Genomic DNA, 24,274 nt, shown 5'->3' on the forward strand with positions numbered 1-24,274 from the left:
ACTGGTCGCGAAAAAAAAAATCATACAAATCTTTTTTTTGTTTAAACAAAAATGATACAAATCTGTTATTAAAATCTTAATACAGTACTCCCTCCGTCCCAAAATATAAGCAAAAATTGGTCAATGAAAGTTGATGTATTTGGTTTAAAATTTAGTCCAGATACATTCACTTTTGTTGACCTCCTTTTGCTTATATTTTGGGACGGAGTAGTATACTATATTGACAAGTCATCCTGACATGCAATTCAAACTTCTGAAACAATTATTTATAGTTTTTTCTTCGGATAATCCTCCAATTGCTTACTCAATCAAAACGGTGATTCATAATTGCACGTTCTATCTAATCAATCGTCACTAATCCCGAATAATATATTATAATCCTGACTCAGATTCAGATTCACTTCTCATTCCTCTTTCTTCATCTTTTTCATCTTCGTTTTCTTCCTTTTCTGAATTTTTAAAAAATTTACAATTTTTCTTCAAAAATGGCAACTTTAAGCATGACCCATATTAGGACTAGTAATTCTCCATCTGGGTTTTCATTGAGTTGTTCTAAGAAGGTTTATGAACGTCCTAGTAGAGTTGGGTTTAAGGTTTTTGCTTCTGAAACTCAATCTTCTTCAGAGCCTGATCTTAGTGTTACTGTAAATGGTTTGCATATGCCCAATCCATTTGTTATTGGATCAGGTCCACCTGGAACTAATTATACTGTTATGAAAAGAGCTTTTGATGAAGGTTGGGGTGCTGTGATTGCTAAAACTGTAAGCATTTTAATTCACAATTTAGTTGTATAATGTATTAGATTAATTTGTGTGTATATTAGTTTTGAGTTATTGATTTGTTGTTAGTATGGAGTTTGTGTTGTTATTAGTTATTATTATTACTATTAGTAATACAAGTGCATGCATGAGACTTAGATCCTGTTTGGATAAACAACTTATTTTATAGCTTATAGCTTAAGTAATTATCATATAAGAAGTTATTTCTGTAAAACAAGATAAACATAAAGTCAAATTGTTTTTGTATAATCTATAAGTTGTTTTCATAAGCTATCGTAAGAGTTGAGAATGGATTCTCTCCATAGGAAAAAATATTGCGGAAATAAGGTGTGCATCCAGAACATTGGATCAAAAACATGTGATAATATTTTAAGGGTCATGTTAAACACTGGCCCCGGGGCACTTGTTAAGCATGCCTAAAATAGAAATAAAAGATAAAATTAATGTTGGTAAGAGAACATTTTACACTTTCAATGTATTGAATGCACAAATTCAAAGACAAAAGTTCTGTATTTATATGCTTAACAAGTGCCCTGGGGGCACCATTTAGCATTATCCATATTTTAATTAGAAAAAGATGAAGAAAAATTAGTCAATGGTTAAGATGTAACAATTGAGAAAACTTTAGGAACTGAAACAACTTATGAACATGTCATAAATTGTTTTCATAAAATCTCCCAAGTAGTGTCACAAGTGCTTTTGTCAGTAGATTAACTCAAATAATCTAAACATGCCCTTAATAATACAAGTAATGCATTAGGTCTCTTTGAATTGATTTATTTGAACTTATACTGACATAAGAACTTGCGAGAGTGTTTGAGAGAGTTTATGGAAACAGTTTATGACATGTCATAATCTGTTTTCAGCTTATTTCCATAAGCTAGCTAGGACAGTTTATATGAAAACAATTTGACTTCATTTTATCTTTCATTATTGAACTAGCTTATACATAAGCATTTACATGACTTGCAACTGGTAATTGAATGATCACATATTACTTCTTGAGGATGTGCTTAACTTGATGCCGACATATAAATTTGTGTAATAAAGGAAATCAGTAGGGGTTTGGACATCAAGTAATTTTATTCTTTGCATGTTTTGTAGTATTCTTTTAAAGTAGACCACCGATAATAATTTGAGAAAATAACATAATTTAATGTAATCACACTGTCGGCGTCATGTCGGTGTTGGACACAGACACATGTCTGACACCAGGACACGCCTAATCCGAAGAGTGTTTGTGCTTCATAGACCACCCCTGCAACAAACAACAGTTCAACCCTCTGTTTCTCGGTAGGAGCATACCTAGCAACATTCTCTTTTGAACCTAGTTTTTTTATGGAAGTCCTTGTCTACTATGCATTCAATTGTACTGGGCGTTGTTCTCAACCGCGGATCGCAAAAATAGTAGTTTGTTCACATTCTGCTACGCTACAATACCACTGATCTATAGCTGCTATTTGATAACACTTTGTATTAAGTAGCGTATTGCAGAACATTAACAATTTATTCAAGTTCCGCTACACTATAGTCACTATTTGACAATACTATTACTAAACAAAATATGACCTTATAATGAAATATCTCAATTTCCCCCCATTATAACTGTACTATTTGCTTTCGGATGCAATGCACCTTCAGTGTTATTGATCTAAATACCGTTTAGTATTTGTAATTTGAAAGAAAAAAAGAATGCTATATGATTTGATATATTTGTTTTGCTAGGTATCACTTGATGCAGCAAAAGTTATAAATGTAACTCCTCGATATGCCCGGCTACGGGCTAGTCCAAATGGATCAGCAAAAGGAGAAATTATTGGGTGGCAGAATATTGAGCTTATCAGTGATAGACCACTTGAAACAATGTTGAAAGAATTTAAGCAATTAAAAGATGAATATCCTGACAGAATTCTGATAGCTTCAATCATGGAAGAGTACAATAAAGCTGCTTGGGAAGAGCTTATCGATAGAGTTGAACAAACTGGAGTCGTAAGATGTGTTTCTTTTCTGTGTTATAGAAGTTGAATATCATTTCCAATGTTTTAAAAACCGAACTAAACATCGAACTAGGGATATCATCAGGGTGGGAGAGGGGTGTACTTCCTTGCTCCCTTCCTCGCTGTCTGTCTCTGTCCCCATTCCCCTCCTCCTGGGGTATTCTTTCTTCATTCCTGTGGATCCCCACGGTTCCCACAGGGTGAGACCTCAGGGTCATGGTTCAACCTCTTTAACTGAACCGTAGTAAAGGCCAGTTCAAGTTTCAACCGGTAGAACTGTCTGGTTTGGTTTTTAAATCACTAATTTTTTCTAACTTGAAAAATACGATAACTGACCTCTAAGATATTCTTTTAGGATGCACTTGAAATAAACTTCTCATGTCCTCATGGTATGCCGGAACGTAGAATGGGCGCTGCTGTTGGGCAAGATTGCGCTCTTCTGGAAGAAGTTTGTGGATGGATAAATGCTAAAGCTACAGTTCCTGTTTGGGCTAAGATGACTCCCAATATAACTGATATTTCAGAGGTTAGCGTTGAATCATATCCTTTTATTATACTTTAACCATATTTTAAGGTGTTTTAGAAGTAGAAATTTGTTCAATTATCAAATGTATGGTTTATCCATGTCACTGAAATTTCTGATTTTTTTTTTAAGCAAAAAGGGCACAGATGACGAACCATCTGCCACACCGTAGATATATATAAAAACTGGAAAAGTGGAATAGTGGATTCATCGCAACATTTTCATGTCACATAATTAAAAACTGGAAAAGAAAGTGTTTTAATGAGCCTCTCTGACTTATGTGACCATGCAAACTGTTTTCAGCCCAAAAATAATATTATAAATATAAAGGCCTGTTCATTTAAACCTTAAAAAAGTCAATCTTTAGATTTTGCAAAAACGTTAATTCATTTTCAATGTTTTTTTTGGTTGAACAGTTTCTCAAAATAAGTTGAAAATTAATTATTTGGAAATTCCGATTCTTAAAAAAAGGTTACTCGAATATCTCAAGAATTCCTAACAATGACAATTTACACAAAAACAAAAAAGAATTTGTTAAAATAAAATTTCAACCAAATGGATTTGGATTGTCTGCGGTCACAATCTCACTCATAACAAAGTCACGTAGTTAGCACACGGTGGTCATTGGATCGAGATCCAATGATCCAAATTTCAAGGTAGGTATTTTAATTTATAGGAAAAATCACAATCTTCAATGATATTTGAACGGTCCGATCCCAATCAAAAGACCGTCGATCTGTTGCCTGCATGAATGCACAAGATTGCTGACTGCAAACAATCCAAATCCCGAAACCACTCGTTGGCCTTTTGCATGTGAAATTTTCTGATTTCCTGTTAATTATTAGTAGATGTGAATACCTTTTCGGTCTTTCCTGATTATCATGTTTTTGCGTATAGCCAGCAAGGGTTGCTCTACGTTCAGGATCCGAGGGAGTAGCTGCTATAAATACAATCATGAGCGTCATGGGAATCAATCTCAATACATTACGTCCCGAGCCTTGTGTTGAGGGGTTTGCAATCTCACTTACCCCAAATACATAGCTGCCTTGTTTTTTCAATAATCTTAAACACGTCTAATTTGTTTAAATTTTGTTGTCAGGTACTCAACTCCAGGTGGTTATTCTGCGAAGGCAGTCCATCCGATAGCACTTGGGAAGGTTATGAGTATTGCGAAAATGATGAAGGCAGAGTTTGATAGTAAGAACTATTCACTTTCTGCCATTGGTGGTGTTGAAACAGGTGGTGATGCTGCTGAGTTTATTCTTCTTGGTGCAAATACTGTCCAGGTATGATGAAAGAATCACTTCTTAAGCCCTCTTGATACTTATGGCCTGTTTGATTCCGCATCAAGATTTGCAATTTCACGTCTCAATACCAATATCATCATCAATTCTTAAACACTCACTTACAGTAGTAGGACATTCTATATTTTGGTCCACCATTTAATGTAATCAAACGTGTCAGATTCATGTGTCAGCCGTGAATTCGACACATGTGGTTACATTAAATTATTATTGATGTCTAGTGTCTACGTAGCAGTGTCGTGTCTGGTGTTCACCATGTCAAAACTTTATAGCTTGTTGCTCTTCGGTCTTGAACAGCATTGTCCCTGGTAGGAGGATATATATGAATTTCATTTTAGGGTTTATTTAGATTGACTTATATGAGCTTATCTACAAACATGAACACTTGAGAGACTGTTTGGGTGAGCATATAAAACAACTTATGACATTCATATTATTTTTGAAAAGGTTAAATATACTCCCTCCGGTCCTTTTTATAAGAAACACTTTGGAGAAAAAATTTGGTCCTTTTTATAAGAAACTTTGACCAATTTTCAGATGTCTTAAATGTTTAATTTTACTTATGCCCTTATTTATTATGAGAGAGAATATTAAAAATAAGTAATTTAGTTAAATTAAGAGTAATTAAATAAGGGTATACATGAAAATTTATAAGAGTACTAACTAGTGTTTCTTATAAAAAGGACCGGAGAGAGTATTAACAACTCTAATCCAAGCACAAGGCGAACCCAAATTAGAGCGAGAAAACTACACTCCACTGCACTAGCAGGGTATAAGGGTGAAAATCGAAACCACCAACAAACTACCAAACACCAAGAAGCAAGGAACAAGAACCACCAAACACACATCAGACCCCTACAAACAATCTTAAACTACCTTGCCAAAGAACAAACCGCTCCAACCACAGAAGATAAGGCCAAAAAGCAAGCAGTCAATTGAAGATTCTGACAAGACACCTTAAACAAACACAAAACATCTTCCCAAACCCACACCTAAAAACAAAACTCCACTAAAACCAACCCAAAAGCAACTAGAAGCGAATAAGTGACCCACCTCCTGATAAGAAAAGCAAGCAGAACCAAAACACTTCCACACCAGAACAAAAACTCAAAAGGCCTGCTAGAGAATGCAGAAAAAACACTGCTTACCATTCCAAACAAATTAATGGTTCCCAAGACCATTCATAAAGACTTTTGCTGTTTTCCCTAAGAACCAACCCCAACTCGACACTTTGATTTTGGGAACCACGTCTGATGCATAAATCTGTCAAATTGACAAAAGAAAGAGTTATACAGCCCTACACAGAAGTAGAAAAAAAACACACCCAAGCTGCTACCAAAAGACCGAGATCAACATTGACAGCAGTCACCACAACAACGAACAGAACCAGTGCACCGAAGCAGCACTGAACAGAAACTGCAGGGATGAGCACATGGCTGCCAGATGGTTACCACACAGCTCCAAAGATCCCAAACCCATTCATAGAGCAAACAAAGGGTTTTCTCCATCCTCTCTAAATACCACTGCCAAGCCAACATATTTATACTATCCACCACTTCTTCCACAGTTTCTACTGTGTTCTTGAAAAGACAATCATTCCTAGCCTTCCAAGTTGATCACAAAGCCGCATACCAAATAATCATTAATCAACCTTTTCTTTTCTTACACAAGGCAGACCCGAGTAGACAGCTAAAAGAGAAAAACAGATTGGTAGGGTGATAATAATCGTCCCCAATAGCCGGGACACCGCGTACCAAATATGCGAAGCAAAATCATAATGCAGGAAAATATGAGTAGAATTTTCCATTACCATTCCATGCATCAAACAATTTGATAACTCTGTTACGCCAATCACTCCTCTCCGCTGCAAGTTTTCCTTCATTGAGATTCTGTCGAGAATAAGTTGCCAGGAAAAAGCACACTTTAGATGGGGCCGCACTCTTTTAAATGTTTTGAAACACCTAATAATGCTCTAATGGAGGTCCCTCTGGATGCGACGAAAACTCAATCACTCTCCGGACCCCACTCCCACTTATCACCTTCGTCAGATATCCGAACACCTGCAAGAAAAACCGCTTACGCCATAACAACAAATCCCACTGATTACTGAACAAGGAAACCGAGAACAAAACAGTTGCTGACCAATCCAATTCTCTTTCCAGAAACGCGTTAACCATCCGTTCCCCAATTTCTTCTTAACATCACTAGAGAACCAACTCGAATCAGATCCAATTGAACCGATATCTTTCCACCACAAAGACGACACCCTCAAATGACATATCCATAAATTGTTTTCAGCTCATTTCTATATGCTCTCCAAGATAGCTTATACAAATACAACTTCTAAATTTTTTTTTAGATATAACTTGTACATAAAACAGTTATATGATAAGCACTTATGCAGAAGTGCTTTATTAAGTTGTTTATCCAAACTATGCCAAATAGTAGATGATCTTTTTTAAATTGCAGGTGTGCACAGGTGTTATGATGCATGGCTATGGTCTTGTGAAGAAGCTTTCTCTTGAGCTAAAAGACTTCATGAAAAAGCACAATTTCACATCAATAGAAGATTTCAGAGGGTATTCTTTTAGAACTTACATAATTTCCAATTTCCTCTTACAAACAAAAAAAAAAAGTTCTCTCTCATTTATTTATTTTTTAATTAAATTTTTGGATAAAAATCACAGGGCCTCTCTTCAGTATTTTACTACACATACTGACTTGGTGAAAAGGCAGCAAGAAGCAATTAGACAAAGAAAAGCCATAAAGAAAGGCTTGCAATCTGACAAAGACTGGACAGGAGATGGTTTTGTGAAAGAAAGTGAAAGCATGGTTTCTAATTAAATCAAAATGTGCAATCAAATTAAGCAACTTTTGTTGTATGATTATCTAATATAGTTGATGCAAATAAGGTGGTGAAGGATATGATATTTGATTATTATAATAAATTGATTGATATATTTGTCCTTCTAAGTGTATGTTTAGATGAGTGGCAAATTTGATAGAATCAAGGTGGTACCGTGATTTTGTTGAAGCTATCAAGAGTAGGTATTGCCAAAATCATAGTGGCTCACCGTAATTTGATTGCCAATCCAAATATACACTAAGAACATGTGAATTATTTTATGTCGTTAAGTAATAGAAGTACACATTCTTGGAAAGCTACCATCATCCTCAATTTTCATGGCATCCTCAAAGATGTGATTTTTTAGCTTGATTATTTTTTTGGTTTATCTAGGGTTCAAGGTCAATTGTTTTTGTGAAAATTGTTTACCTGCGGCCCCGACTCTTTTGCCAAGATTTTGAGCAAGTTACGCTACCAATGGTGGCCATCAGTTAGTTTGGCGCCATAATTTTTGTGCGTTACTATTGAAAGTCGGATATTTTATGTTTCACATCTCATACAAGTTTTGTTTCATGTATGTCAGTATGTATAAGTTTGTTTCCATAGTTGGATTAACAAGTTTCACTACTAATTCAAATGAAAAACAAACACATATGATGCAATACTATTAACTAATTCAAATGAAAAACAAACACATATGATGCAATACTATTTTACTTGTCTACTGCATAGTTTACCGCCAAAAATCATGGTTGTTGTAAAGGAATTTTTTTGGGATGTCTCTTGAAATTCAAAATTCATACACGTTAACATTATTGAGCTCTTTTATTTTTGTTGATATTTTTTTTTTTTTATATACTATATTGAAAGACAAAACTAAGGTCCAATAAGGTTCAAGTCGGAAAAATACAAGGAAGGGGGAAATTTCTTCTATTTATATTTATTAAATAGAACGGGGATATTTATTTATAATTTCACAAAAATATATTTATTAAATAATAATTGATTTATATTAGTTTAAACTTATTAGTTTAAAGTACAAATATTTCATCTATGAAAAACTTAAAGTAAAAATTTAATATCAGATTTTGAGTAAATTATCAATTCAACCCAGAAATCATAGATGTTAGATTTTACACATTTAAAATTTGTCAATAGGCAAAATCAATTTGGAATAATGTTGGACAACATGGTTCTTTTGTTAATTTGGATTAATTATCGTATTTTATATATACAGTAGTCGGAGTTCGAACCTCAGACACTCCATTTATTCATCTTAAGGTAAAAAATTTAACCACTAAAATATAAAAAAAAAAAAAAAAAAAGTCCGATCTCTACAATTTTAAAGGACGAATTCGTTTTTTTTTTTTAGAAGCAAATTGTTAGTATATTACAATGTTATGTTAGTTTTTCTCTTTGCCAGAACTTGAAACTTGGACCTCCAACTTCTTAACAACTCAACTAGATTAACCGGTTGAACTATTCATCCCACCCCTAAAAAACGAATTCGTGATTTAGTCGTGAAATTCTAGGACTGAAAGTCTTCCCTTTATGGCTTTATCTAATATGAAATAGCAAGGAAAAAGACACACCAAATCTTATCATAGGTCTTCAACACTTGAATTTTTTCCTCTATCTTTCCCCATTCATCTCAACCCAGGAGAAATCTCCCAACGCTTATTCTACTTGCATAAGTTATTTTTTTCATTTTTTAATTAATTCATTTCTCAAAATCACAATACGTTTAATTAATCATATTGGACAATATTTTTGTTTCTTCATTTTTCTGGTTTTGGTGATATGTTTTGAGACTTAAATGAGAGTGGCACACAAAGGAGAGAAAACGATGATAGAGGAACCCCGTATGGTGAGCAATGAGAAATGGAGATTCCGGCACGGCGGAGACAATTTTCAACGTGGTGGTCGCCAATAAAAGTTCTCCGATATGTGGCCAACTGTGGCCGGAAAATAAGAGATAGTGGCGGTTGAGGTTTCTAAAATCTATGTGATCTGACATTTATTTGACTGATTTTTCAGAGGAGGAAGACGAAGAGAGATAATAAGTATGGGTGATTTCATGGCCAAACATGACCAAAGGACGCCTGTGATAAGATTAATTAAGGTGGGCGCCGGCGGTCATGGTGAGAAAAGAGAGGAAGAAGAAAGGCAATTGTGTAAGGCGATGAGAGAGAATTTGTTTTTCTTTTTTGATAATGACGAAACAAAAAATTAATTAATAATATATTTAATACAAAGAGCACATGATAATATCTTGTGTACTATTTTAATCCAACGGAAGAAAGAAGTCTTGCATCATGCAAGACTTGAGTCACTTATGCATCGTAGATCCCACCTCCCTCTATATAATTACTTTGGTTGACATGTATTATTACATGCGGCATGCGTCCCACACCAGACCAAAGTACTCTATCTGTCCCAAAATAAGTGATATAGTTGACTATTTCACGTATGCCGATGCATAACTTTGATATTAATATTTGTAATTGTATAATAATAAAAATTATAAAAATTTGATATTTTGAAAATACTCATCGAAACGAATCTAACAACATCTTATATGCTAATTTTTTTTTATTAGTAAAAAAATATAATCAAAATAATATGTACACAACAGTCAAATGTGTCCCTCAATTTAACGGAGGAAATATACCCTTCCCTGTGCAGTGCTCCTGACTTGACCAATATGTCACCCCGCTAGTGCCATGTTAGAAAAGCTTCGCATACAGTAACAAAACACATATCCAACATGACAGTGATGACGTGATTGAAAATATTCTAGTTGAAAAAAGTGACTATTAAAAATGGGAGTGTATTGTATCTCATGAAAATTCATCCAATTAACCGTGAACTTTAAAATAAATAAAAAATAAAAGTAATTTATTTTAATGGCTTAGGATTAACCGTTGTGAATTCGGATTGAATCACACAAATAAAATACTTGATGTGTAGAGCAAATAATGATTAAACAATCAAATAATAAGATCGGCAATAATAATCACAAATCAAAAGATAAAGCGATAAAGAACAGGAACACAATAGAATTGTTTACCCAGTTCAGTCAACGTGACTTACTCTGGGGGAGAGAGCAGCTCTCCAATCCACTATCAAATAATGTTCTTGATTACAATAAAATCTCACAATAGAGTTACAAGAATTAGCATTGATCCTAATTATACCTAAGTCCGAATTTCTTCCAGCGACAAAAAAATTCAATATGAAAGTGTTTTCCAAGATGATAGAATGATTCCCCCAACCCTAAAGTCTTCCCAAGATGATCTCTTTTACCTAGTCTGTTTGTTGGCTTTAGAAACCCTAAAATCCTCTTACCAAATATCAGAAAACGTGACAAATATATATTACTGCGTAATTTTTGCCCGGGGCACATAAATTTTTGCCTGAGACGAAATTTTTGTCTGGGGCACAAGAATTTTCGCCCAGGGCGGAAAAACAGAAACTCAGCTCCATTTTGACGGCAACTTGCGCATGGAACGAAATTCTTCCGCCTGAGGTGCCAAAACAGTAACTTTTTTGTGTCTTCCTCATTTTCAAGGCAATTTACAACATTAGCAATGGAGAGAATAATGTAAAAAATACAAGGGAGAGAATCCATTCCCATTAAAAAAGAATGATATAATTAGTCGAAAAAATACTATAATAATGTTATAAACAAAAAAAAAGGTAGTATATTATAAACAACCTTATAATTAATTTAATAACATTTTCTTCTGAAATTTTTAGTTAGTTTTCTATATATACACTTTTTTTTTGAAAAATGTAATAAGCAAATAATTTTCAAACCATATATATAAAATATTTACATAACAACTGCAACTTGCAAGTCGATATCCATGAGAATACATAGGGGAAAGGGAAACATTGTAGATTAATTTATAACAACATTAAATAATTTGCCATTAATTTCAGATAAATAGAATTTCAAACAGGACATGACAATTTGACAATAATTAAAACCTTAATTAAAATAAACCTAGCTTGAGATATTGCATGCACTACTACCACACTGAAAATCAAGTCAATCTCTAATTAAATTGTTGGGTTTCTTCTGAATGTGGATTCACTTGAAGATGTAGTAGCTGCTTGTTCAGTAGGTGAAGGTGTAGTTGCTTGAGTTAGCTCCCTAAGTTGTGAATGCATGTTGTTTATGAATTCCATGGAATTCTGTTGTGGTTCTTCCATTGCTTCTTTTAGCTTATTAAGTGCCAAACAATATGCTTCCTGTACATATATATAATTGGTTGAACAAAAATCATAAGATGTATTGTCGGTAGGATGTAAAATATTTTACACTGTCAACCAATCACAAATTATTACTTGTATGGCATTTAAGGTATCAATTTTCTTTAAAATCAGTGATGATCGATCATTTCTCTTTACAAAAATAGAACTACTCAATTATACATAGTTATTATAGACTTGAAGTTTTTTTTTTTTTGACCTATATTAATAAAAAAATTCTCAATGCGAGAACAATAAGGAGTAAAAGTAGTACTCGTACAAGTAGACTTTATTTAGTTCTCTCTACAAATTTTACTATCTTTAGGTGATTTTTACTGACAATTTATACCATTAAAATCTGTTTTTGTGGTTTAGGGTATATAGTGAAGTATGTGACGAAAGTGAATATATAGGGTTGTGATAAACAATGTCTTCAGAACACTATTTTTTTTTTTGACAATGAGCACTAATTAACCATGCCAAAAAAGAAAATAAAAATAACATTAATATTGAAAAGATAATTTTTCATATCTTTTAAGATATTAAACGCACACAAGTTAGCTCAATATATATTTTGTCTGCTTTATGAACTAGAAGTAGAAGATTATGGAGCTCAATTCTTTCCAAAAGGTGGGTCAAACGAGTCTCCAAAATTGAGCAAATTAAAGTTACATTAGTTGTCTATTTAAAGTTCTATATAACATAGTGATAGTACTACTTGTTTAAAAAAGTGTAACATTCTCAAAAATGAACATGTCTAAGGAATAATGACACTTTTTCTGAAAAAACAAAAGCTGTACTCCTCATTAAAATAATTTATAATTAAATCCAACATTAGAGATACATTTTGCAATATATTGCTATATATCAACCTTTACGTATTTGTTTTGAATCAATCAACCTATACATATATCCTCTTGGAATATTAGACATTAAAATAAAAAAACTAACTTGATCCCAATTGTTGTCAAAAATACTAGATCCCAACTAAAAAATGGTTAAAATAAAAAGTTAAATAAAAATTATAGAATAAAAATTCTTACTATTGAGTTAAATAATATAAAAAGTAATTAATTATAAAAAAGTAAAAAAAAAACATTTGCAAGTATTTTTAAGAAACTTAGAAAGTACTCCCTCCAGTCACAAATATTAGCAAAAAAATTATTTACGCGGTGTTTAAGAAATTTAGTTAAATGTAGTTAATTTTCTTAATTTAATGCAAAACATGAATTAAGTTTACTATATTATCCCTTTTGAAAAGTGTAAAATTATAATAAATGCCTAAAAAAATAGAATTAAATAAGGGTATATTAGGAATAATAATATTAATTAGTTTAAAACTAGTTAACTTTTGCTTATAATAATGACCAAAATTTAAAGTATTTTTTCTTATAAATGTGACCGTAGAGAGTAATTTTTTTAAAAAAGTTATGATTAAACTTAATACTGAATCTTCAACTCTTTAATATTTAGCTTAACTAGCTTAATCAATTGAGTTATCCAATCCACACATCGTGCGTATAGTATAATACTGTATATGCATAGATAATAACTAGGTTTATTTATATTTATATGCTAAGTAATTAATTATACTCTGCATACCTTTGCGGCCTAAAGTAAATATGAAAAGACATGATATATCTGAGTGAAGAGTGAAGACTATATAGCATAGCATAGCATGCACAAACACAGAGACAGATAGGAAAAATGTCACAATCATATGGAATTGGAACAAAAAACTATGCTAATTTCTTTCAGTGTAGAGTCTCTTTCAATTTTAGGAATAGGAATGCACACATGCTTTAACCAAAACCATGAAGTATCCATCAATCAAAGGATAAATGAAATTTAATTTCCTATATTGTGTCATATTTCATGTTCTATTTCACTGACTTTTCAGTACTTGACACATCTAATCCATAGTAACATTCATTCATTCATTGGTGTTTGTGTTAAAAAAAAATAAAAATAGAGAGAATGGAAAATTATTACCATGAAGAGATCAAGCTCAGATTGGCTTAACATATCCAAGTTTGGTTTCTTCATTGCTTTCTTCTTACCTTTTTTCTCTGTCTCCATGTTAGAAATGTCACTAACCTAAATGGTAAAAAATGGTTGTTAAGATTCATATATTTATAATTGGACAAGTATTCAAACACAAATTATACTTTATAGAGATATGTTATTTGAACAGCTACTTTTTTTGACAACATCGTGTATTTATTTATTTGCGTTTTTTGTATCATTTTACATCAAAGATTGCTTTTCTAAAAATAAAGAGCTGGCAAATGATCATACCATGTCTCTTCAAAGTTTCATATGCATAACTTTAATGAAAGAATATAAGATTTCAAGAAAAGTTATATGATTATAAACATTGTGCAACAAAAAAGTTAATTTTGATGCTTAAGAGATTGTTTGAAGAGTAAAAGTTTATATATTCATGCCTGAATTAATGAACAAGCTCTTGGTTATCAACTATATAGGTTAATTAATTAATAAAGTTAAAGAGAGGTTGAGTTTAAGGAGTAAATCTTCATCTATAAATTTTAATTGTTCTTTGAACAAATTTGACCCTTAAGTTCATATGATTACACCTATTGTAAACCCTAAAAAAATCACCACTTATATATATATACAACTAAAAAAGATTAAGCAATTTACTAAATTTGTATATATATTAAGTCTTATGAATGTGCTCTCTTTGTTACCATATTTGACAAGATAACAATACTATGAATGTAAATTTTTCATAAGAAAAGAAAGAAAAATATATTATCTATATCTATACATCACATTCATATTGAACATCTAGTATATTAATTAATTAACTTAAACCACACTTAATTTGTTTTTAATCATTCAATTAGAGGAAGAGAGAGTTGAAAATAAATTTGTAAAGAGAGAGATAAGAGACCTTCAAACAATCCAAGTGAGCTTGAACAAGAAGTTCATAGAGAGGATGATTAGAGATTCTTGTCTTAAGAATCTCACTATTTTCCTCTTGATGATCATGTTCATGGCCACCACCATCTTCTTGTTCCAATTCCAAATCTTGATCTTCATCTTTGTACTTCTCATCATCAACAAAACTATTCATCTTAGATTCCATATAACTATTTTTGAGTAGATGAAATAAAACCTTTGCTATACCACATATACAACACTGCTCATATATACTATTTATCTCAGAAATTGAGAAACATATATAATAATATTGTACTATATGATAAGGTCAGTGAGATTGAGATTCTCCTACTTTTGGAAGTAATCAAACAAATTGAATGACCCTTGCATGCATACGTGGTAATAATAAGAGAGAATCAGTCAGAAGAAAAAAAATTCAGATTTCATCAATGAAAATTCAAGTATTTCTGTGGGGGGTGTAAGGGGGGGTGTGAACTTTTTGTTTCCTCTCTTTCACTGTCTTTTTCCACTAATGAAAGCAACACTTCAAAATTTTCTCGAGCAATGGTGTGACCCTTTTGTTAGTACACTGCTTCCTTACATTTTATTTCTTTTATTTATTTTTTTCACTTTTTTACTAATAATCTATAAAACACGGAAACAGATTAGGTCCAGTTAAAGCATGCTGCTGTAACATATTTAGGCAGTCCGATTTATAATCGGCGGCTGAGATCATTTTTACTGTATAAAGTTTAGACATAAATTTGACCATTCGGTCACAAATTTATGGCTAGAATTAATTTCAGTATGAAACTGTGTGTTAATCCTATCACAATGAATCTATATCCAAGAAATACTAATATAAACTAGAGACATGTCGATACTATAATACTTTTGGGAAAATAAATTATTAAATATAATCACATGCGTCAGTGTTATAACAGTAACAAAAACTATCATATGTTGAATACTGAATACGCTTTCTATTAGAAGTGACGTGCTAAATAACTAAGAACTCAATACTTCTTCTTCACTTCCCCACAACAACAGAAAACAGACAAAAGCGAAACTGTTCACTTTTGGTTCTTCTTCCTATTCCTTTTTCTGTTACTGTTTTGTGGTCCTGTTACTATAGGACAAATGTTTACTATAAAAATAGAAAAGGACGGTTTTCAGGGTAAAGTAATATATGTTTCATTTTAGAATATCTGTGTTATTAAATTTAACTATTACTAGTACAACTCTTTAGTTAAGAACAATTTGATTAATATGTATGTAAGGTTTAGAGATAATAGTTGATCTTGACACGTGTGTATGGAAGAATATGTGTTAAGTGAATTAGTCAAATAAAAAGTTATATATAAGTAGAAATGGACCTGTAAAAAAAAAACAGAGTAGAAATGGACATTTTATGTGAGAATAAAATGAATAATTCTGAACCACTAGATTGAAATGTAGGGTTGAGATTAAAATCCATATTTTATGATACACGTGAATCTCTCGTTTCACATTGAACGATTGCCTAATCGTATACTTTTAAATTAAATTTGTAATTAAGTTGCAAACATTTATATTGCAATATTTTTTTTTTTTTGGTAAAGATTATATTGCAACATTTATATTGCAATAAATATTGCGGTCATAATTGTAGTTGCATTTTAAAATAACGCTGGTGATATCAACAATGAATAAATTAAGGTAACATAGAAGTATCAATTATGATATGTGAAGTCTGGACACTCTAAAAATGGCGAAGTATCGTGTCTGATACGTACTTGATATCGATACTCGTTCGATACTCTCCGATACACGTATCGGAAAAGTATCAGAAATTAATATTATTTTTTTTAAAAAAAAGTATAACCGATACGTGTCGGATACTTCTCAAATATGCGTATCGGAAAAGTATCGGACAATTAATGTTCTTTGATGATGAAAATGTAGGAAAGGAGACTGATACAATTTGTGTTTTCTCTTAAGTATTGAATGTTAGAGTGTGATGTTACCAACTATATTTTTGGTTAGTACGTATATTTTTTTTATAAGCAAATTGTTAGTATATTATATTGTTATGTTAGTTTTTTTCCTTATCAGAACTTGAACCTGGATCTCTAACTCTTTAACTCTTAACTCAATTAGCTTAACCAGTTAAGTTACCCATCCCACTTCCCTTTTTGGGTAATTGTTACTTGTTTGCTCAATTTAAGTAATTTGAATGTTAATTTTTTTATCATTATCAATTTTAGTTATGTTTGTATATTGTGCACTTATATATATTTAATTTTAAATATAATTTTTAAATAACGTATCACGGCCATATCGTATCGAGAATTTTGAAAATTTTCCCGTATCAATGTCATATCGTATCGATATTATGTCACGTATCGGGGCTTCATAGATTATGACTCTGGTAAAATTATGTTTTGTAATGTTAAATTTGATTACTTTTCATAATATAATATATATAAAGGTTGTATAAGAATATTCATCCTATACGAGAGAGAGAGAGAGAAAGAAACAGTTAATTAAGTATTACTCACTCCTCAAGAATATATCTCCTCAAGAATATAATATATACTTCCTCTGTTTTTGTAACCAAAAAAAACTTCCTCTGTTTAGTCCATAATAGCATTTGATTATGCCACCAAATCAGTTAACATACAAAATCAGACTTCATTAAGGTTTGATCTTGTTGGTTTGTCTTTTCGAAAAAGCTAAGTAGGATCATTGTGTTACTAAGCCACTTGCAAAGATTATAATGTCTACAAGCTTAGTAATTAAGAACTCTATTATGAAGTTTATGCTTTTTCATGTACTACATCAAACTTTATAAGGAATATTGAAATGTCATTCATTATTACTTTGTTCAAGAGATCTACTATAAATAAAGTAGAAGAACTAATAGATATATATGGAATCCTATCAACATAGCATGACAATATCCATTAAATGGTTGGTGATAATTTTGTTGTTCATGAAAATGTAGTTCAAATTAAACTATTTTAGTTAGGGTTTGGCTTTGAATTAATACTATACTATGTGTTAAATGTGACTTGGAAAGTAAGGAACGGTGGTAAATGTGTTGATTACACGTATTCTATTAGATTTGTTTTATCAAAAAAATTGAGTTTGGTGCCCTAAAATTTACAACGGTCACATACTCTGTATACTAACCACTTGTGTTAGACGTGATTGATTATATACAATTTGACCGTAAGAAGGTTAGGTCACAAAAAAAGTATGTGGCACTAAGGCTAGCCATAGCCTCAAACCTAGATTTCATGTTGTGGTGCATCCCAATAATTTTGATCTTGGTCGGATGAACCACATTCCATGTGAACTATGTTTCAAATATGTAATTGGAACCAGAATTTACATGATTTGATTTACATATATTTGAAATGTGTTATTTGTTATTTCTCTCGCATAATATGATATTTTCATCTACATTTGATTAGGTATTCTATTGGTACACCCTCTAATATTTCTCTGCATTCTTTGTCATTTTGTGCATTTCAGACTCATGGCCAAAAGTTTAACCTTGATTTGGCTCTCAACCCTATAGTTGATCTAAGAAATAAGTTGAATTCAAGTAACTAATAAATTCTCCCTAGAACAAATAGTTCGAAAGAATTTGAGTTCGAGTTCTAGTGGGTGTAACTTTTGGTCAGTTTTTATTTACCCTATGGTCGAACTCTTAATTATTGAAATCTCATTTTCTTTTAAAAAAACCAAATGATTAATAAGTAAAAAAATAAAGGAATTTTTTCTCTACCATGATCCTTAATTAATTGTGTGTAGGTTGTGAATCATATTATAGACCTGTTTGAATCGACTTATTTTAAACTTATTATTATAAGTTTGAATGTTAGTTTATGAAAAACAGCTTATAAAAATACAATTTTAGCAGTGAGACTGAGAACTTATGAATTAATATAAAAAATTATTTATTTGCATAAGCTATTTTTCATAAGCTCAAATATTTGTCCATCCGAACATGCCCTAAACCATAACTTTTCAAGCAAATTTCTTGCTTTTATATACTTTTAAATTCATATGATAACAATTTTTCTATATATGATGTAATTTAATTAAATAAATAAATTAGTAGGAATTTAAGGATTTAGGAGGGTTATATTATATCCGATGGCAGGCAGGTGAGAACTTTGGAATGGCTGCCTTGAATGATCATTTTCATATGGGCCATGTACGATGTGCTTTCCATGGTTTCAGTGTTTGAGATTATTATTATTGACTAGACTACACCTTCATTTTTACCACTAAAAGAAGCAAAAGATTGTGTTGGGAAACTCCTTTTAATGGCATTATTACTTCTTTCTGCACACACCATATATAACTTTCTTTTTCCTTTCGTCATTTTTTTTTAATCTGAAAAAAAAAATTGTTTATAATTAAGACTGAAATACTATTATATATTGAGACTTATTTAAATTAATGTTTTTTTTTTTAATAAACACTGTTATTTTTTTCCGTCTTATATTATCTCTATTTTGATAAACGAAACATTATAAGTTTGATATTGTCAAAAAAAAAATTGTTATTTGATATTTGCGTAAAGATTTACATAAATAATTTATATAACATAAATTTATAAATTTGTTTGCTAATAAAAAAAAGGTTAACTTAATTCATGATGAACTTTATAAAATTTGTGTTCATTAAAATATTCTCGAGCGAGTTAATATTATATTCAAATGTTACACTAATATATTTTTTTTCTACATAGTTTCACAAATGTATTTTATTTCCCTCATAAATGGTGAGCCCTCACTTTATAGAGGCCAATCATGTTATCAATTTCAATATTGGACTAATTTTTGTGGGAATATTTTTTTTAAAGCAAATGGGAATAGATATAAAATGAAGCTGTAACAAAAAAAAAAATGAAGCAAGTACAAGTACAAAAAGAGAAGGGGGGCATGAACATTTTTGTGGGAATTAATACATATGGGAAAAGTAATATTGGGCCTATATTTAATTGGGATTGGTTATTATTACAACTTAGAAGGGCCTGGCCTAATCCAAAATGGTTTCCAATTGTCACGTACCATACCTGAGTGTTATAAGTTATGCACAATCTTTCTGTGGTCATTATTTGAACCCTAAAATGTGTTAAGAAAAATTTCATGATTTGTGTTTGGATTATCCGGAAAGTTCAAAAATCTTATGTTTTTTAACAAAAGAAACCTGCAATTGCTAATTCACTTTACATGATTAAACTACGATTTTTGGTGGTGGCTAAAATAAATGTTAAAAAGTTTTTATCTGTAATTGAATTTTGGCTAAATTGTATTTTTAGCCCACTAAATTATTCAATCTTGCTATTTTGGCTTTTCAAGTTTAAAAATAATACTTTTAACCTCTTAACTTTGTCGCCAATTGCAAAAAAGAAGCACCCCTTGATTTCGACCCAATAAACACTTATGTGGACATGTTTCTAAGTATCATATGTAAGCTATGCTTATTTTTTTTTTCGTAAACCAAATGTATCCTCCGCGCGTAACTGCAGAGATTAATCCCCTCGAGGCAACTAAGATACATTTAAGGAGTTGACTCTCCCAACAAATTGTAAGCTATGATTATTAATACAAATAAACTTTGATTAAATTTAAAAAAACATATACGAGTGGAGAGTTAATGTTTGTTTACAAACTTACGGAATCAAAATTATAATTTTCAAACTTGATAGACTAAAATGTTAGACTGTGAAACTTTGGAGACTAAAGATGTTACTTTCAAACTATGAGGGTTCACTTTTGTAATCGAAGATGAAGTTAAGGGTCAAAAGTGTTATTTTTAAACTTAAAAGTCAAAACCGTAAGATTGTAAAACTTAGAGGGTGAAAGTATAATACATTTAGATGAGATCCAACCAAAGACTAGTAATATGTAGATTATTTGAATGTATGGAATATTGGAACCAAGCATATGAACTTGTAACATTTATGCCATAGATCAAAACTTACTTTCTTCTTCTTATTTCTCTCTTTCTTATTAGGCCCCTACTTCACTTCTTCACAAATGCATGTGGACTGGTACGAATTAATTAATGGCTCTCCAATGTTGGGGGAAACTGAAAGGACACCTCCATGCATAGCTCCAATTCATTTCCTTACCTCATGACTTGCTCAAGATTCTCAATAAATTCAAACTATATAGTATATGCATTAATGCATGTCACCAAGTGTATGTAATGATTCTAGTTCTAGGGGAAGAAACTTGTTTGTTATGATAATGAATATGCGTTCTTATATACCCCATGATAAATGTGTCTGTATGTATATTGCATGCATATGCTTGTGTCTTGTGTTCTACAAATACATAATTGTATGGATCATTCAATGTGTACCATTGAAGTGACAACACAAAGTTGATTATTGATGCACACATTAAGATTTTAAGGATATGCATCCATCCCATTATAAAATGGTTTTATACACAATTAAGAGGAGAAGCTCTTACCTAGACACAATTTTAGGCGCACATACATCAATCCAAAAAATTAAATAGAAAATATATTTGTCACATCAATTAATATAAATTCAATTTATTTTTTTTTTAATTTTATTTACTTAATGTGAGTGTGCTTAACAAATCATTATTTGTGTTTGTGCCCATATAAGTATTTCTCCAATTAAGAGACACTACAATAAGTGTCACAATTCGTGATGGAGATTGGGTCATATCTTCTGTTGATTTGTAGGTACTTCATTTCTGAAAAGCTTACCAAAATATTATCGTAACCGCAATAATGCTTCCGCATTATGTGATGCGACTGCAATTTAAAATCTTAAATCAAACTATTCACTTACTTAGGGTGCGATTGGTAGAGGAGAAAAATCTCATTTGATTGATGATTGTGTGTGGTGCATTTGGTCTCAAAAATAAGATTAATATATATTTAGTATAAAAACTTTATCAAGAGTCTGATTGTTACGCAAACGATCCCTCAATTCTTATTATTAATAACTTGAAGTATTTTTTAGTCCAACTTCCAATTTCAAGATGGTATTAGCGTCTGATTTATGATATGTTGGTTTATAAAATTGAGCCAATTTTTATCTTACAAGTCAATTTTATAGGGTTGAGTTAAGTCTAATTTTTAATTTTTTATGAGTTATATTTTTCATTAGCTATATACTGTAATTATTAAGGACCAAAATTACATGAACATAAAACCCAGATCCCCAAATTTAATTCCATTGCATTAGAGGAATTGTTCATTAACTTTGGCTAGCTAAATAATTTTTTTTTAATTAATCTTAGTACTTTAACTAGGTCTCTTGTATAATGTTCCATTTTTTTTTTGGTATAAATAATGTTCCATTTATATCATAAATAAATATGTAAATACTATTTCCAACAGTAAAGTTCAATTAATAATGTTGGCTAAAATGATAATTATGGTTCACAATATATTTTTTGGGTGCACTAGCAATATTATCCATGAATGTGTGGCTTGACTGTTACTGCCATAGTGTCAGTAGTAGGAGGGTGGATGGTTTGATAAGTCATTAACCATAAGATCTCTGTTACTATCTGTCTCAGGCATTTTTCCATGTCTTATTCACAATAGTTAGATACATCACATGCCACTTAATAATCATGCTGTCTACCCAATTGCAGATAAGAGTGTTAATTTATAGTGAGGTATATGCAATTACTGTTTGGTAATCAAAATTAGAAGCAAATGTTTTTAAAATTTAGATGTAGTTAATAAGTATTTAGAATTTTATTGGAAATATGCAGATAAATATATATTTTGCAAAGTGTTAATTATGAATTTTGATTAGTTTTAAAGGTAAAAATAGTTATATGGTGTAAAATTGTGAAAAGACATAAGATTCACTTTGAACATGCACCTAAAAGACATAAGATTTTAAATAGTTACATCATTCTTGTTAACCAAAAGAACATTGGAAAACAACGTTAGAACTTATCCCGCATAAAATAAATTTTTGAAATTTTTATAAGTTAGAATTTGTCTCGTATATGATAATTAATTTTAAATTTATATAAGTTCGAAATTATCCCGTATAAAGTATTTTTGAAAAAAAAAAATTATAATTTATAACTTGTCTCACATTTAATAAATATTCCTCAATTTTATCAGTTAGAATTTATCTTGCACAGATAGTTAATTTGAAATTTATATAAGTTAGAACTTATCCCGTATAAAATAAATTTTTTGAAATTTTTATAATTTAGAGACAACATTAACAGAACTATCAAAGTTGTTATTCCAATTAATGTTCATTTACCATCACTGTTTCTTTACTCTTTTCCAATCATAGTACTATATATGTGTGTGTGCGCGCGTGTGTGCATGCGTGCGTCCGTGCGTGCGAAACATGACAACTATCTTATCAAAATCCAGCAACCTATCAACAAAAAATGGCAACCTGCATCAAAATTTTCATTTTTACCAAACTCCTTGATTTCAATATGTAAAATTTAATAATACGTACTTTATGCGTATATATATGCTAAACAGCAGGAACCAGGAAGTTCATACAAAATATTCAAGTAACATACTCATTTAAGTTTGATATCACCAATATTGACACTTGTAACTTATCAGTTGAGTTGCATATCTATTTTAAGGTTCTGCATTAATATTAATTTCTCTATACTCTCTGTCTCCTCTGTTATTTCTTACTGTTTGGGAGATCTTGGTAAGGTTGATTCGTTCTATTATTTCTTACTCCCTTCATATTTTTTTTTAAATTACTCACAATGGCAATTTGGAAGCGTTTTTTCATTAGTTTATCAGCACTCCTTGTAACCCTTTTACTGCTCATCTTTGTTGTTTAATTCAGCAAGAATCACGCTCTGTTGCTGCATTTGACGAACGAGTTCATCGAGTGTGGTATTAACGGCAACCATCTGAGTTTCCAAAGCATCGACACGATCACCCATCTTACACTACTAGAAAACTCGGCTTTAGCGACCGATTTAGAGACCGATTTTGATGAAAATCGGTCTCTAAATCCATTAGCGACCGAAATAGCGACCAAAAAAAATCGGCATCAATGACCCTGGTCGCTGATCAGTGGTGACCACCCCAGCGACCGATTTTGTAGCGACTGAATAGTGACCGAAATTAGCGACCGGAACAGTGACCGAAATCAGAGACTGGCTTAGAGACTGATTTTGCGACGATGGATTTGACGATTTGTCCGACGCTATAGCGACTGATTTGTGACTGATTTTTTAATAATTTTTTTGTTCGTTGCGACCGAAGTAGCGACTGAATTTAGAGACCGAAATAGCAACCAACCTCAGAGACTGTGTTAGAGACTGATTTTAGCGACTGATTTAGTGACCGATTTGAAATTATTTTCTCTGCCCATTGCGACCAATGTTGCGACCGATTGTAAGACGCTATGTAGGAAATTCAGTCTCTATTTCGGTCTCTAAATTATTATTTTTTTTTAATTATTATTATTATTATTATTATTATTATTATTATTATTAATTTAAAATCCCAAACAATTAAACATGAACACAACATGAACACAATATATTTATATTTAAGTATTACCAACTACTTATCCAAAAATAAGTAATAAATCCAAAGCATAACCTAACCAAGACCAAGTTATCACTACTACCTACACTTGCAAGTATATAAGTGAATTG

General features: G+C 31.3%; 2 protein-coding genes across 2 annotated transcripts; one reads left to right on the plus strand and one right to left on the minus strand.

Moving 5' to 3' along the window:
* The first annotated feature begins 247 nt into the window (after positions 1 to 247).
* Positions 248 to 7,764, plus strand: LOC123916384 (dihydropyrimidine dehydrogenase (NADP(+)), chloroplastic). The gene is made up of 7 exons (XM_045967836.1): positions 248 to 761; positions 2,505 to 2,768; positions 3,132 to 3,302; positions 4,197 to 4,309; positions 4,399 to 4,585; positions 7,073 to 7,182; positions 7,291 to 7,764. The coding sequence occupies exons 1-7, from the start codon at positions 486 to 488 to the stop codon at positions 7,445 to 7,447; spliced, it is 1,278 nt and encodes a 425-aa protein (XP_045823792.1). The 5' UTR covers positions 248 to 485; the 3' UTR covers positions 7,448 to 7,764.
* Positions 7,765 to 11,344: 3,580 nt separating this feature from the next.
* Positions 11,345 to 15,163, minus strand: LOC123916927 (protein KNATM-like). Its single transcript, XM_045968517.1, has 3 exons — positions 14,623 to 15,163; positions 13,698 to 13,802; positions 11,345 to 11,705 (listed from the first exon to the last, which is right to left on the minus strand). The coding sequence occupies exons 1-3, from the start codon at positions 14,815 to 14,817 to the stop codon at positions 11,514 to 11,516; spliced, it is 492 nt and encodes a 163-aa protein (XP_045824473.1). The 5' UTR covers positions 14,818 to 15,163; the 3' UTR covers positions 11,345 to 11,513.
* Between the last annotated feature and the right edge of the window lie 9,111 nt (positions 15,164 to 24,274).

The sequence above is a fragment of the Trifolium pratense genome, linkage group LG3 (genome assembly GCF_020283565.1).
Source record: "Trifolium pratense cultivar HEN17-A07 linkage group LG3, ARS_RC_1.1, whole genome shotgun sequence".
NCBI classification, from domain to species: domain Eukaryota; kingdom Viridiplantae; phylum Streptophyta; class Magnoliopsida; order Fabales; family Fabaceae; genus Trifolium; species Trifolium pratense.

What these genes read in the sequence shown, in the direction of transcription:
- LOC123916384 (XM_045967836.1), top strand. Translation starts at nt 486, where the DNA reads ATGGCAACTTTAAGCATGACCCATATTAGGACTAGTAATTCTCCATCT. An exon ending in GAGTTGAACAAACTGGAGTC is followed by an intron (nt 2,769 to 3,131) that starts GTAAGATGTGTT and finishes ATATTCTTTTAG; the next exon opens with GATGCACTTGAAATAAACTT. An exon ending in TCAATAGAAGATTTCAGAGG is followed by an intron (nt 7,183 to 7,290) that starts GTATTCTTTTAG and finishes TAAAAATCACAG; the next exon opens with GGCCTCTCTTCAGTATTTTA.
- LOC123916927 (XM_045968517.1), bottom strand. Translation starts at nt 14,817, where the DNA reads ATGGAATCTAAGATGAATAGTTTTGTTGATGATGAGAAGTACAAAGAT. An exon ending in CTCACTTGGATTGTTTGAAG is followed by an intron (nt 13,803 to 14,622) that starts GTCTCTTATCTC and finishes TTTACCATTTAG; the next exon opens with GTTAGTGACATTTCTAACAT. An exon ending in CTGAGCTTGATCTCTTCATG is followed by an intron (nt 11,706 to 13,697) that starts GTAATAATTTTC and finishes ATATATGTACAG; the next exon opens with GAAGCATATTGTTTGGCACT.